General features: G+C 35.0%; 2 protein-coding genes across 2 annotated transcripts; both read right to left on the minus strand.

Annotated features, from left to right (window-relative positions):
• Positions 1 to 1,454: 1,454 nt before the first annotated feature.
• LOC108982009 (RING-H2 finger protein ATL29-like) lies at positions 1,455 to 2,457 on the minus strand. Its single transcript, XM_018953273.2, has one exon. The coding sequence runs from the start codon at positions 2,388 to 2,390 to the stop codon at positions 1,455 to 1,457; it is 936 nt and encodes a 311-aa protein (XP_018808818.1). The 5' UTR covers positions 2,391 to 2,457.
• A 1,742-nt stretch (positions 2,458 to 4,199) lies between these two features.
• On the minus strand, positions 4,200 to 8,002 carry LOC108982022 (zinc finger CCCH domain-containing protein 12-like). The gene is made up of 2 exons (XM_018953285.2): positions 6,525 to 8,002; positions 4,200 to 4,957 (listed from the first exon to the last, which is right to left on the minus strand). The coding sequence occupies exons 1-2, from the start codon at positions 7,330 to 7,332 to the stop codon at positions 4,677 to 4,679; spliced, it is 1,089 nt and encodes a 362-aa protein (XP_018808830.1). The 5' UTR covers positions 7,333 to 8,002; the 3' UTR covers positions 4,200 to 4,676.
• Positions 8,003 to 15,673: the final 7,671 nt, after the last annotated feature.

A 15,673-nucleotide genomic window follows, 5' to 3' on the forward strand; every position in this document is an offset into this window, starting at 1 on the left:
GAATGCACTTGAATGTATATTCTCCAAACATGCTCGAGCTCGTGTGGTTGGGATACGTCTTGAGTTATCGACCCTTAAGAAGGGCAGTATGTCGATTTCTGAATACTATCAGAAAGTTAAGTCCTCAGCCGATACCTTGGCAGCGGTAGGTGAACCTCTTCGTGACTCTGAGTTTTTGACGTACTTGCTGGTTTAGACGACTCCTACAACTCTATAGTCACCTCTATTGCAACTTGAGTTTATCAGTTTTCTCTTGAGGATGTCTTTGCCCATTTACTCAGCTTTGAACTGCGGCTAGAGCAGCAGAATACTGCTATCGACTTGTCCATTGGATCGGCTAATGTAGCAACTCGCAGTGAGCAACCCCGTAGTCGTGGAGGTAGATTCCATCAACGCTACTCCTCAAACAATCAAGGCAGGGGCAGCCGTGGCCGTGGTCGAAGTTTCCAAGGACAACAATCTGGAGGCTCACAATAATCTGCTATTACACTTCTTCTCTTTATACCAAAACAATGAAAAAGCTTGTCTTTATGAGATCCACAAGTTGTTGAATAATCATTACAAAATAGTATATCCAAATCCTCACATCCACAAAGAATTTCTGAGCAAAATCTGAAATTTGGAATAAAGCTCAATGCACAAAACAAAACGCAGAATTTTCTTCCCCAAAAGCACCAAGATACAGAATCAAAATTGCACTCACTATGACTCCCACCGAGCGTTAATAAAAAACGCGCAAAAGGAGCTCAAACACGACCATTACAATCAAGTTTTTCCTCTTGATTTTCCAAAGCTAGAAGAGAGCCTGAAAATTCTACGTGAAATCTTCAAATTAAATATTCGATTATGACCAGATCCAACAAAAGAAGCTAAAAACATTAGTTGTACAAGTACGTAGAAGCATTATCGGTGTTGACTGCGAAATGCTGAAAAGCTGAATTTTTGCTTCGAAGGGTTCGTTTGAAAGCTGCCAAGAGTGAAAATGAGGACCCTTTCTTTTTTTTTCTCCCTAATAAAAGAGGGAAAAAGAAGAGAAAGAAGAGAAACAGGAGAGAAAGAAGAAGAATAGCCGCGGGAGAGAAAGAGGGAGCCGAAATATAATAAAAAATGATATTTGGAATTGCTATAATACTTTTTATATTTTTTAAAAAAATAATAGAATTATTCTAACTCATATTTTAGATCAAATCAATTTCGTTAATTCAACGTAGGTTAAATAGGGATGATATTAACTAAATTTAAAAATAAAAAGTCATTTGACTAATTCAATACCAATGCTGACAAATTCAAGAAATTGAAGATGAAAAAGGAGGACGTGTGTACAGAACACATGATCTTCGATGTCCTATTTGTTTCACACTGAAAATTAATTTCTAAAGATATTGTCAAATTTAGTACTGTTTGCAAAACGGTCAAAGAAATTAAACAAAGACATTAATTACACGAAAGAATTTTTAAACTTTGTTCATGATGTTTCCACCGGATGAGCTGCACTCCCGACACAGTATCTCGCCGGAGCCTCCATTTCTGGCCGCCTTGATATGGCCGCAGAATTCACCAAATGTCGTACAGCTTTTAGCGAAGTTGTGTCCTCTGATCACGAGTTCTACCTTGACATGCTCTGGCAATCTCAGCGTATACCTATCTTCCTCGTCTTCTCTTCTCCTAACTATAGAATGCCCCGTCGAGTGTGACCTTGAGAATCTTTCCAGTCTTTCCAATCTTTTATCTTCATCATCATTTTGCTGCGCCTTAGATGCATTTTCATGGCTGCTTGCTTCTCCAGATTCTGCGCCCTCATCATTCTCTTCTTCTTTTACATCAATGCGTACCGCATCTTGATCTGATGATGAATGATATTCGGTACTATTGCCATGTTCAACGTCGTGCATGGCGTTATGATCGACGAGCTGCATGGATTTTTCCAACGAGTCAGGCGGCGGCAAATCGAGGTTTCCACGACAAACCGGACACGTTTTATGGGATTCGAGCCAGAGGTCGATGCATTCTTGATGAAAAACATGGTAACAGACGGTCAAAAGGCGAAGCAGACTGTCGTCCTCAAATTCCACCAAGCATATTGCACATTCTAGACCGTATTTTTCCTTGCGGAAATCCTTGACACTCGAGTATACAATTGTTGGGAAGGATTGTATCAGAGAAGGGTCGAGGCCATTGATGACAGATGGATCGCTGTAAACAAAGTTGCGGGAGGGTGGTCTACGGATATGCCATGAGTTAGGCATGTTCTCGATGAAACACCTACAGAAATATACAGAGAAGAACCCCAGAAAGAAGAAAATCAGGAGGATTACTGTGAGAAGTACAGTTACAGGAGGGGAGGAAGCATAGTCATCATATGATGGTGGATGCAGGGGACTCATTGGCATCGCCTGATCAAAGGAAAGGATCCCAAACCGAAGAGCCTAACCGGAGGGTGGCCGGAGGGTGGCTAGTTCCGGCCTGTGTTGTTTGCATGCATGGGAGGAATAGACCAAAAGAAGATAAAAATGAAGGCTTGGAAAAAGAATGGAAACTTCGTTGTTGGGTGGTTGTTTGATTAAATTAGTTTTGAGGGGAGTGGAATTCACGAGGGAAACAAGGAGGCATGTCACTGTGAGCATTCAAAATGGTGGCTTAATTTGGGATGCTGATGTGTAGTATTGATTTTCAGCTAAGCTATTGAACGAGTCGTTGTGAGGAGAATAAGGGTTTTGCTCTGAAGACTTAGACTAGCCACGTGTCGGCCTTTACAAACGTATTTTATTATTTATTATCACCACACATCACACACAACACTTACTAATTTAATTTTTTATTATAATTTTTTTATTTAATTCTTCTTAAACTAATTAAGTTTTTTTACTAATCATCTATACACCATATATTTAGTAAGAGAAAAAAAATTAAAAATAAAAAAATTATATATAATATGTAGAGATCACGATCGATTATAATTTTTCTCCTAAACTATTTGTGCATGCATTTAGTAAATTTTAGAATCGTGACAGAGGCATAGATCACGTACATATGACATGAAGCTCCACACGGGGAGTCTAAAGTATATATGCTGATGTGGCATGTCATGCGATCCTTGATCGATCAACAGTCAACATCCATCCATGGTAGTTTGATCAAATGAATGAAACCTTTCAGGCTGATTAAGCATACCAACCTTATGGTTTCAGCCATGTTCTAAAAATAGGTCTAGCTTTTGTTTTAATTCACACCATCATTTTTTATTATTATTATTGGCTTAAACCATCGCAGGCTTCCCTTCTAGAACTTGTATCATTAGCATCGTCTCCTTCTATCTTTGATACACAAAAAGGTCATTAGTTTCTCATTAAACCTAAAATACATCATCATCTGACCTTACTGTGAAGACTCAAAGTCAAAACTGATCGATCAGGTATAAACCAAGTTTAAAGGAGTACTTACTCCAATCTTCTCGACCTAATTAATAATTCATTTCTTTGGGTTTCAAATTTGGAAATTCTACTCCGATTATAAAGGCGAGATGAGTCAATTAGGTTATACCTAATCAGAGTTTGGTGCATCATTTATGGCTACATTATTCTAATTTAAGGAAACAAGACAATTTAAGGAACCCAGAAATTTCACCTATATTCCCCTTCTAACGAGAGAGATCCGAGAACGAATTGGTGCCTAATACTTGTATTAAATAATCAGAGTATATACAATTCAGGTCAGAGTTATGCAGCTAAAAACAATCTACCACAGCAACTGCAGCTACTAAATAAGAACAAAAGTACAGTAAATTCATACAAAATGTCTGTTTAAAGGAGCATCCTTGAGCTTCTTGCAGGTAATGAGTTCGTAGGCAATTTCATTCGTTCGAATCGATCTTTCTTTTTTTCATCTGAAGTCGTAAAAGCTCGAGTTGAGCATCCATCAGACTTTCTTGAAGTATAACAGAGTCTCGTCATGATTTTCTGCCAAATGCGATATTTTCTTGTATATATTTTATTGATATGATTTTCTTCAGGTTATAAACTTTGACATGAATCAATTTAGGGAATTAATTTTCCCACACCCACATAATGCTTCTTTTATTTGCTGGAGAAAAAGAACCTTCCATGTTGAATATATATATAAATATATATATATATATATATATATATATCTCCCTCCAAAATCAATGTGGCCATGTGAGTGTGTATGAGATAGAGCCACGATAAAGACAGAAAGCCAGGGTAAGAACATTATTTGTAAATGTAACAAAGTGGTACAAAGATTGCTGTCATTTCTTTGGATGAAGAAAAGATCATCTGGTGATTAAATAAGAGAAAAGAGAGAAACTACAAAAGGTAATACAAGCTTCATATTTTCAAACCTGAAGATGTTGTGGCTAAGACTCCCAACGACAAGGCTTCTACTGAAACTTGAAGCTACGTGTTGACACCATGCCCTCACCAAGGAGATTAAAGTACCGTGTGGTGGAGACTGATTTCTTACCATCCAGTGTCCATCTTCAGCATTTGACACCATGCCTTCACTAAGGAGATTAAAGTACTCTATGATGGAGAGATTGTTCTTACTGCTGATCTTCAGCATTTGACACCATGCCCCCACTAAGGAGATTGAAGTATTCTGCGATGGAGATTGATTCCTTAATGCCCATCTTCACATTTCCTGACAGGGCTTTTCAATTTTTATTCGATGTCATCAATCCAGTCACCATATATCCTACTGATTTTATCTGGACCCTTCCATTTCTGATGAGTTCTCTGCCCCGGCCTCTGAATTGCAACACATGACCTTTGCGATGGAACTCCAATATGATAAACATCAGAATGAGGAACTGAAGGGACTGATGCTACCAGAGTTTCTGCTGGAGTTTTTGAAGGTACTCCTCCCTGCTTTGAGTCGGTAGGTGCGGATGAAGAATCTCTAGTATCTCCCTCCACAAGCCCACCTCCATATCGATGCAATTCTGTGGTGAAACAAGATTTCCAAAGTCAAAGATAGAACACATTTTTCCCTCTCCCATCATGATATACAAATGAAAAAAAGTTCCATGATTATTACATTTGTCTTTCAGTCCTATCAAGCATGACACTGAGCTGAACAGGGGAATGTAACAGATTTAGTGCAGTTTCAGTACTAATTGAGTAAGGTAGAATAGGTACGTGCACCCACTCGTAGTTGAAGAAATAATTGTCCCAGATGTTTAATTTGGGACACTACTTTTCAATGGCATTACAGTCTTAAGTCAAGTAGTTAATAAGCATCAACATGAGAGCAATTTTATTAAGTTCAAAGGCATAAGGTACAGCACTTCACTTCCCCAATATAAAGACATAAACCAAACAAACACACCTACTGATGTCTTTCATGCTTTGCAACAAAAAATACCTGCATCAGGATTACTAAAAAGAAAATATCCTTGCTAAAGAGATAAAAGGTCACCATTATAACAGCATTGGTTAGCCGAAATGAATAAAGTCCAACCAATTTTCTGAATTGATAAAAGCTTAGGCACTTAATCAAACAGGGTTTAAGCTATCTATTAAGGTGCGTGCCCCATGTCTGCCTCCCTGAATAAAGGCGAATACTTCCCCCACACTTTAAACCACAAGTTAAAGCTCCCATGAGCAGCACAGCTGCACAAGAGCTAAATGACTCGAGGTGGAAGTGAGTATCCTTCTCTCTCAAAGCTGTTGCAGATTGGTATTGCATTTGTCAATAAAACGTTTTCGGTAGTAAATCACATAATTCAGTTAAACCTTTGACAACAACAAAATAAATAGGAAAATACATTACATAAAAAAATGCCTTGACCTTTTAACTCGGGCTATTTCATCAAAGCATTTTCTCTCTCTGAAAAATTGGGGGGAAGACAAAGGGGCATACATTTCTTGAATATATTGCAGAAAACCAGAATTTTCTTTGCTGCCGAAGGATTTATAATAGATAGGGCAAAGCATCTGCACCAATATTAAAACTTGAATCGGCCAAGGAGTTCCACTAGGCATTACATGTGGTTAAACCATGTGGGATAAGGTGGGTCTGGGGATAGGCTGTTTGGATCTGTCTAGCTTTCAAATCTCCCAAAAAATTTTGAGGGAAAGAAAAAAAATGTTGAAAACAGAAGACTAGGTAGAAATGTTCTACAGTTGAAGCTTTTTCCAATCAAGAAGAAAGTCGAGTCTAAAATTATCTTTTGGGAACAGAAATATCCAAACATCCATGTGATTAAAGCAGATACCTCCTCAGACCGGAAGTTAAAAGTACGTTCTTCTTTCTTCAAGTAGATACATGTCAATTATTCAATCAAGAGGTTATGTTTAACAATCTATCAGAAGGATTACGTTCGTCTATCTTCATTCTTAAACTAAAGCATGCATTTCGAACTCCACTCTTTATATATCACTCAATAGCGAGTATAAAACTCTGATAAAAAAACTGTTACCAGCTAACAAATACAAACATATAAACAACATCGCCAACAAAATTTCCTCGCATCTTAACAAAAATGGAAAGAACAAAGCCACTCATACCTGCCGCACCATGAGCAAAATGGCATTTGCTTCCAAAAGGGCAATACCCCGTCAACTCCCACTTGTTGCAAATCCTTGTCTTCCAATTTGATGGTTTGGCATTCTGCCCACTGGCACTCCCGGCAGCAGCACCACCACCGACACCGCCCCCAGAGCTGCCACCACCCCCAGAGATGCCGCCACCACCATAGCCACCAGGCCCCAAACTTATAGCCACGCTCTCTCGATTCTTTGACTGCTCGTCGTGAAGGAACGTGCAATTCTCTCCATAGGGGCACCCCTCCTCTGTGTAGAATTTCTTGCAATGCCGCCCCTTAAACGACCTCTGCGTCTCCACCACATAATTCGAAGATCCCAACGACGGTATCTGATACTCCTCCCTCGGCTCAGATGAAACCACCGCCTTCTCCTCCTCATGAGCCGCCACGATATCCTGCCAATTCGGAGGAGGCCGCCGAAGCTCTTCAATGCTGTGGGCGAAATTACAGTTAGTTATATATGGGCACGTCCCGGCGCGGAACTTGCAACAAAGTTTGGTCTTGAAAAACATTTTCCCAATAGCTTTGGATCGATTGGAAGAAGTCACATCCTGGGAATTCCTCGATTTCTTGTTCGGGGGTTCGCTCCCGGAGCGACTCTGTGATTGCCTCTGGTCGTAATTCGAGTTCGTCGACATCGTGTCGTCGCCATTGTTGTTCCAGGCTCGGTAATCGTCCTCCGTCGCCCATATGGCATGGTCGCCGCCAGACCAGCTGTCCGGACCACTTCCGGTGATTACTTGGACCACGTTGCCGCTGGAGAAATCCATCGGCAAAAGAAGAAGGTGCAATTTTCTTTCCTCAAAACCCTAAAGTGCTGATCAGAGTAGCTGAAATTTCCAGAGATTGAGAGGAACGGACGGGAAAGTGATCGAATTTCAACGATTTGAGAAACGGGTCTTTCACCATTTTAACAAATTTAACTCTAGATTACATAGATTCTCTGGGTTGCAAGAGTTCCCAAAGGAAAAGAAGAAGAGATGACTAAACTCTTCCGAACAATAACGACAAGAGTAAGCGGATCTTAACAGATAGAAGAAAGAAACATAATTTGAGAGAGTATCCAAAATGGGAAGTGGGGTTAGATCCACGACATCGAGAAACGAAGACAAAAATCGGGGAAACCACCTACAAAATGTTGGCAAAAATGAAGAAAATCATTCTAGGAATAAATGTTTCCTTCCACTCAGCACGGATGGTGTTAGTTATAGATTCAAAAGAAAGAATAGAAATTTAGAGAGAGATTTAGGACATGGAGCGAGCAATTGAGAGATCAAAGAGAAGCCTCCCAGTCTTCCCCCACCCCACCCCACCCCACCCCACAAATAAAGGAGGAGAAAGATATTTTTTCCAAGAATTAACACATAGGTGAAGGTGGTGTTGGCGGATGCAGTGAAAAATAGAAGAGGTGGTGTACTTGAGGAAGCTGGGGAGGGGTCCATTACATTGTCATCATTTTGAGGGGCATATGTATTAGTGCAGCATTGTTGACTTCGGGATTTTTTATGACTGTCAGAAATTGCAGTCATTGGTCTGGAGCTCTGTGTCCTCAAATCTGCAAAGGGAGATGAGCTATGGAAAGTACCTAATTTTAACAATAATAATAAAAAAAAATTTACACAACTTCTCATCTTTCACATATTATATATTTTTTAATTTTTTTTATCAAATTTTTAATATATCAATAATTAATAAAAAAATAAAATTATGTTAAAAAAATAAATTCAAAAAAAAAATTAAAAAAAATATTAAAAAATATAAAAATTTAAAAAAATATGGTGTGTAGAAGTTTGAGAGGTTGTATAACATTACTCTAACAACAATATCTTGGCAAAAAATATATTTAAATGTATTGTTTCCATTTAAAATTTATCTCAATTTATTTTAATTTATTATTATAATTTTTTAAAAATTTTATATAAAATATAATAAATAATTTAATTTTTTTTAATTTTAAAATAATTTTTCTAAATTTTCACATAAAATATAATGAATAATTCAACTTTTATTCTATTATTCACAAACTATCTCAATCCATCTTAACTCATTTTTGAATCCAAATCACTCTTTAATCTCTTTAGGAGTAGTTTGGATTCAGAGATAAATTTAGATTATTTGTAAATAGTAAAATAAAAGTTGAATTATTTATTATATTTTGTGTAAAAATTTGAAAAAATTATTTTAGAATTTGAAAAAGTTGAATTGTTTATTATATTTTGTATGACAATTTAAAAAAGTTATAATGATGAGATGGAATGAGTTGAGTTGAAGTGGGTTTTGAATGATGAGATAAGTAGTAATAATCTCTTTAAAATGATGAGATAAGATAAGATAATTTTAAATAAAAGTTAAAAATAAAATAAAATATTATTTTTTAATATTATTATTATTTTAAAATTTAAAAAAAATTAAATTATTTATTATATTTTATATAAAAATTTAAAAAAATTATAATAATGAGATAAGTTAAAATGATTTATCAATCCAAACCGACCTTATTGAAAAAAGTCACTTTTAGGAACCGAATACAACTAATTAAAGTCTTCTAGATACAACTTCAACCGAATAAACAACAAACACATAGATAAATACAGATATATACTCAAAAGTAAAAAACAGTACCTTAGTACATTTGCATGCTTGTAAAATTTGTACATTTTCAACCTTTACCTCCTAGATATAGCTTCGACCGGGTACCACACAACCAGAGAGAGATCTATACTCAAAAGTAAGAAATAATACCGTCACAGCTACTTGTATTACTTGTACATGTGATCCAAATACTTCAAAAAATATAGCTTATCCTTATTAGGATCTCATGAAAGGAATGATAATAATTATTTTTGAATTAATAAAAATAATTTTTTTAAAAATAAATTTTATTGTAAGTGAATACACGTTAAAAAGAATAAAAGGTTGAAAAAATGACTGGAAAAACACAAACAATAACGAATCATTTGCGTAGCTATTGTTTATGGTACATTTAGTAACATTTAGGCGGATTAATGAATTCAAGGGTTGTGTGCAATGTTACAACCAAAATCAATATATCTAAGCAAAATCAAAACAAAAATCAACATATCTACCCAAAACCAACTGAAGTTGACAATATTTATCAAAATCTAAAAAGTCCAAGAATAAATTGCGAAGAAGAACAAGAAGGCTTCCCATAAATATTAATCTCAATAAATTAATAGTTCCATGGACTTGGGCCTAGGCCCGGGTGTTACATTCAATGTTTTTTATACCGTATCGTACCAATTGGTACGATCGGTATATGTTATACTTGCCACTGGTCTGGTACAGGTAATAATTCTGTTTTGTACCGCCCAAAATACTGGGTGTACCGACCTGTACCGGCCAGTATTTGCTTTCTCAGCCGAAACAAATATTTCACACGATACACATTCTGTAGCCTGTTTGGATGGTATTTTTGCAATTTCAATAAATATTTAGGGGTTATTTCGAAAAAATATGTTTGTTGTAACTTTTTTTTTTATATATATTATATTTGTTGTAACTCAAAATTTAAGAACTTATGTTAGTTGTAACTTTAAACTTGTATTGAGAAGTATAGAGTTTGTGGCTTATTTTGTTGTTATTTTGGGATACAGTTAATGCTTGTATATATATAATTTATCTAGGTATAAACTATTTCGAAATGGTATTGGTACAGAAATATTATAATGAAATGGTACCAGTATCAAAATATTTTGTTTTAGTGCTTTGACCGGTACAGCCTTCAGTACGATATTCCAAAACTTTGGTTACATCCCCCCACCCCTCCCTCTCCCCCCCTTAAAGAAATTTCATCCTCAAAATTTTCTGCAACCAAAACAAAATCTAAAATATTTATCCCTCACATCCATTCCATACCTATTTTAATCGTTGATCATTATGTCAAACATAATATTCAAAGATTCTAACTTTTTAAATTTTCACGCGGTGCCTTAATTACCTCCAAATCCTCTTGGCGAACACATTCACAAGCATAACATCGATCGTCATACACTCCAGGGTCTAGTTCAAGTCTAGAAATGTAAACATGAACAATGAAATTAAAAGCCTAATAATAATTCACCCCAAATTCTTATCTTAGTTTCATATAAAATATTAACTAGAACACACCAGATAATATAATAAACACATACGAAAAGTGAAACAAAATTCTCTAAATTTTGAAGTCTTTAATCTAACACTCGATTCATGAAAATATCCAACTTGGATAATAAACCGACTTATTGTCTCGCAAATCCATGCGCACGCAATTATACTCTTAAATACTCTCTTTCATTTTCAACTGCAATCAATAACCTTTATGTACACGTTTTATGTCTGATGGCCTCATACTACTACCCATGCATCCAAAGCGTACCAACTTGCATAAAACAAATATCACCATATCAATGGGGTAAAATTCGATACTAACAAGAGTAATCTAAAAGAGTCTATACATAACATTTACCATCCTTTTTCTTTGGAGTGATCCGAGAACTCATAAACCCATACAAAGTCAAGCTCTTGGGGTGGATAAAGTCGAGTCATCATAATGGAGTGGTTGGAAGCCAAAGATGAGGCCGTGAAATTTGGAATTTTCTCATATGCATCCAGTCAGTGATAGAACATTGATATAATGAATGAAATCACATTTAGGCAATAAATGTGTTCTCCGCCAACTGACTATGGAAGTAATTGATTCGTAGCTAGAATGGGAAGGTCACAATGAAGTAGTTGGGTTCAAGGTCGATCCTTCTAATAAAATTTCATTAATAAAGTTTTAACATTTTGTCCAAAACAGCCCCAAAATATTCTTGTCGGAACACTAATTGAGTTGCCAAGAAGATTTCATTAAGTTGGACCAAGAGATTTGTTGAAGATAAAGAATGAAAGGAAAACGAAGAAGGATTGGAGAGGAAAATATTATTCTCATTCCGTTTGTAAATCTGTACACATCCTCAGTACATATATCCTTCGAGCAACACCATTTCGGCCAATCAGAAAATAGAAAGAATAACCAACCTACACCTATTCTACATTATTCTAGAATAAAGGATATATGTACAAAAAGACAAAAAGAAACGATCCTAACAAACTATACTGAGCTAGAGGGATATTCCTCTGTTTTATCAGAGTGCGTGTAGAGCAGCTTCTCATTGGTGGAGGCTTGATTCCTTCTTTGTTGAGAAGATTGGTTGTTGGCCTACCAAAAATAAATAAATAATGTATATAAGCTTTTTTTTGGCCTCATGTCCAACTCTAAAAAGATTTATGGAAATGGTTATTTTCCTTCGTATCAAACACCGAAACTATTTATTTTAAAAAAATAAACGACTTAGAAACTTCTAAAAATGGGCTTAAAAAAAAAATCATGCCACACAGTACATTTTTGCAAAGAACTAATGGAAAGATATTTTTCGAGAAATGTAAGACATACTAGTGTACCGAGGTCTTTATCGTTGGAAAAATCAAAAGCGGCATCAATTGTTTTTGGTTATTAAACCTATCTTAACTCATCTTAACTTATCATTATAATTTTTTTAAATTTTAATAAAAAATATAATAAATAATTTAATTTTTTTAAATTTTAAAATAATAATAATATTAAAAAATAATATTTTATCATCTCAACTTAAGGATAGCAAAAATTAAAGCATGGGAGGTAAAGAAAGTTCAAATCCTTTCGTCAACCCTAAAAATAAACCAGCTCCAAAAGTCCGAACCCAATCCCAAAAAAATAAATAATTACACCTATAACTTTCAACCCGACAAGCTAGACTTGAATGCTCGTCACCTCATTTCTAACTTGCATTTGTTATAGCAACTAAAATCAATATCAATCATCGCTATAGTTCACTAGAATGACATCTGAAGTTTTGACTCCGATATAAACTAGTCCATCCAATCCTACTCTCGTATTAAGTTGATCACATTCTACGCCACCAAATAAAGATATCATTTCTAATAATTTGCTATATTTATATCCTTAAATATGATAATAATCATTTGTTCAAAAATCTGCATAATCTATATCCAAGTCTAAAATTAATAGTGCTTACAATCTGCAGGATTTATAACCTAAGATTCGAATCAAACGTAGGTATTAAAATCTACAAAATCAATAACCTCATGCTTAATCAAAATCACTTATCAAAGTCTATGGCTTCTATAACCTTTAATTCGATAAACCAGTCTACGGAAATCTAAATCAACAAATCTTATAAAAATTATTCTCCTAAAGTCTGCAGAATGTAAACTTAAATATCAAATGAATTATTTCTTAAAATCTACAAAATCCAAACCTTGAACCTTATCGAGTTCACTTCTTAAAGTCAATGGAATCTAAAATAATAAATCTCATAAATGTCCTTTATTAAGGTCTGCAAAATCTACAACCTCAATAGACCAACTCATTACTAAAGTCTATAAAATCTAATACCTTAACTCTCAGCAAAATCAAATGTAAAGTTTGCAAAATCCAAAACTTGATTTTCAAAATCTCATTTCATAAAGCTTGCAGAATTTGAAACCTTGACTCTCTTCAAATCATTTTTAAAGTATGCATAATCTCAAACCTGTCTCTGATACTGACTATAACGCCTCAATCCCAAATGCGTCGGAGGGCTACTTCTTGTTATTTAAAATCATATATCACCATATAGATATAAGCCCCTAATTCTCAATTACACATAGATCTCAATGTTTCAAATCAACTACTCCAATATAATTAATCTAAAAACATCACAAAGTCTTAATATAAATATGAACCTCTCACATACCACTTAATCAAAACACGAAAAATTTACCGAATAACATTCTTCAATAACCATGGCATCTTTTTGTGCTTAATTTGCTATATTTAAATAATCTCGCTTATGTTCCCTAATCTTGATTATCAATTGAAATATTCAAATCATCTGAAAAATATTGTGGAAATAAGGGATGAGTTATCAATAATTCAATAAGCAAACAACATACTAGTATGTAAACATGAGCAATTATAAAGTTTAAAATGCAGAACTAAACATTTACTTTCAGAATGCAGAATCAAAACATATTATTAAAATATGAGAGCGAAACTTTCAGAAATTTTCTTATTCAAAAGTACTTTAGCATAGCATAATTGAGACACCATCATATCAGAACAGAGACTACTACTATTATCCGTGATGGAGCCATATACCATTATTATTTCCCGTGACAGGGTCCTATATTATACCCGTGGCAGAGCCATACTACTATTATACCCATGGCATGGCCGCATATCACTATTATACCTGTAACACGACTCTATACCACTATTATACTCGTGACACAACCTTAAAACAACAAAATCATGTGCAAAATCAGAAATTCATGCCAAAAGTTTTTCAGATGCCACATTATATCAAAACAAAGTATCGAATAGATTCAGATCATTTCACATATTCAAAAATAGATTCAGGGCATCTTCACATCACATGCACAAATTTTTAGATTTCATCGTCGCTCTTTTTTGCACAATTCAGAATAGAAGGCCAAAATATTACCCATGTCTACACCAGTCATGACAAAACTACTTTCTCTTTTATACAGATTTCATGAGTAATGCAGAACATATAACTGAGGTTGTTTTCAAGTTTTCTTTTCAAAACATAACATGCATATGTTTCATAAATCAACCTCAATCCATATCTTTTAATGCAAATGCTAGCATAGGAAGCTCGCTTACCTGCACTCTTCAACTTTTCAATTTTTTCACACAATGGTTCTAAAGGAGTATCAATCAACACTTATAAAATAGTCACGTAATTTTTATAAATTTTTAATTGACCACGTATTTTGTAATTAAATCCCATGATATTAAAAATCTATATTTCTGTAATGTCTAAAATCCTCGAAACCCTAACATATCGTCACTCCCCAAAATACTTTGATTTCTCATACTTTCTCCAAATGATCCTATGATTAAACTCTAAAATATCCTCAATTTCAAAACATCTAACTTCTCTTAGTATAATCACGAGAATATGCTAGCAAATGTTGTGGTCATTTACTTTGCAAGGACATACATGTAATATCAATTCAAAGCTCACCCTAACATGCTTTACGGGGGACTTTAAGAAAATAACTTTTCATTCTATAAACAAAACTCCACCACGTAGAGCGAGGCTTTACAATGGATCTTTATCGAGAGAGCTACGTGTAGTAGCGGTCTAGGTGAATATCGACGGAAGTTGGGTTGACAGTTACGAAACTTCTAAGAGCGAGAGAGAGAAAGATAGAGGGAGAGAGTGTCTCGCGTAGGGGAGAAAGAGTCTCTCCAAGGGAGCTCACGTCGTGCTACATGGAGAAGCAACGGCACTAGTTGGGCCATTTTAAACTTAATTTAATTCTTTCTAAAACTCTAAGGATCGTGGACTACTCTAATGAGCTAGTCTTCTAAATTCTAATATTGATCTAAGAGTTAATCTATAAGGGTAAACAGGCAGGGTGTTACATGGATGGAGTTATGCACGTGTCTAAAGCAATGCTTTTGGGCTTAGTTTATGGACTTTGAATTTTGGTTCCATTTCGAAACATTTGGGCCTACACCTTGGTGGTGTATGAACTTAACAAATAGGTTTAGCCGGTTAAAGCAGTCCGAATAATCTTTTTGCCTTGCTCATGTTTTCATGGGTCGTGTATGCAATATGAGTAATTCTACATACAACCATGAAGTGCGTAAATGCTGCGTAATCGCTTTGAAAAAGAGTGTGATCCACTATTAAAAAATTAATTTTTTTCAGATAAATCTCATATTTTATTCATTTTTTTAAAGCGATTACACGGCGGTTGCATAATTCACAATCACAAATATCTTTTCTCATGCAATATATATGAGATATCCTAACTGTACGTACACCCCGATTTCATCCAGCCGCTCTTAAGCTTTCATCCCAGTACGTACTCGATAGATTTGTCTTTTGCATATATATATATATATATATATATAAATGGAGTACTAGTACTGGTGGGACATTCACTAGATAAATCATGATCGATCTTGAAGTTTTTATCGATCCAAAGCAATTATAAACATATAAATGGATACAATCAGAATATAGATGATCAATATAAGATCTTTAAAATAAC

This window comes from Juglans regia, chromosome 9 (genome assembly GCF_001411555.2).
Source record: "Juglans regia cultivar Chandler chromosome 9, Walnut 2.0, whole genome shotgun sequence".
NCBI lineage: Eukaryota > Viridiplantae > Streptophyta > Magnoliopsida > Fagales > Juglandaceae > Juglans > Juglans regia.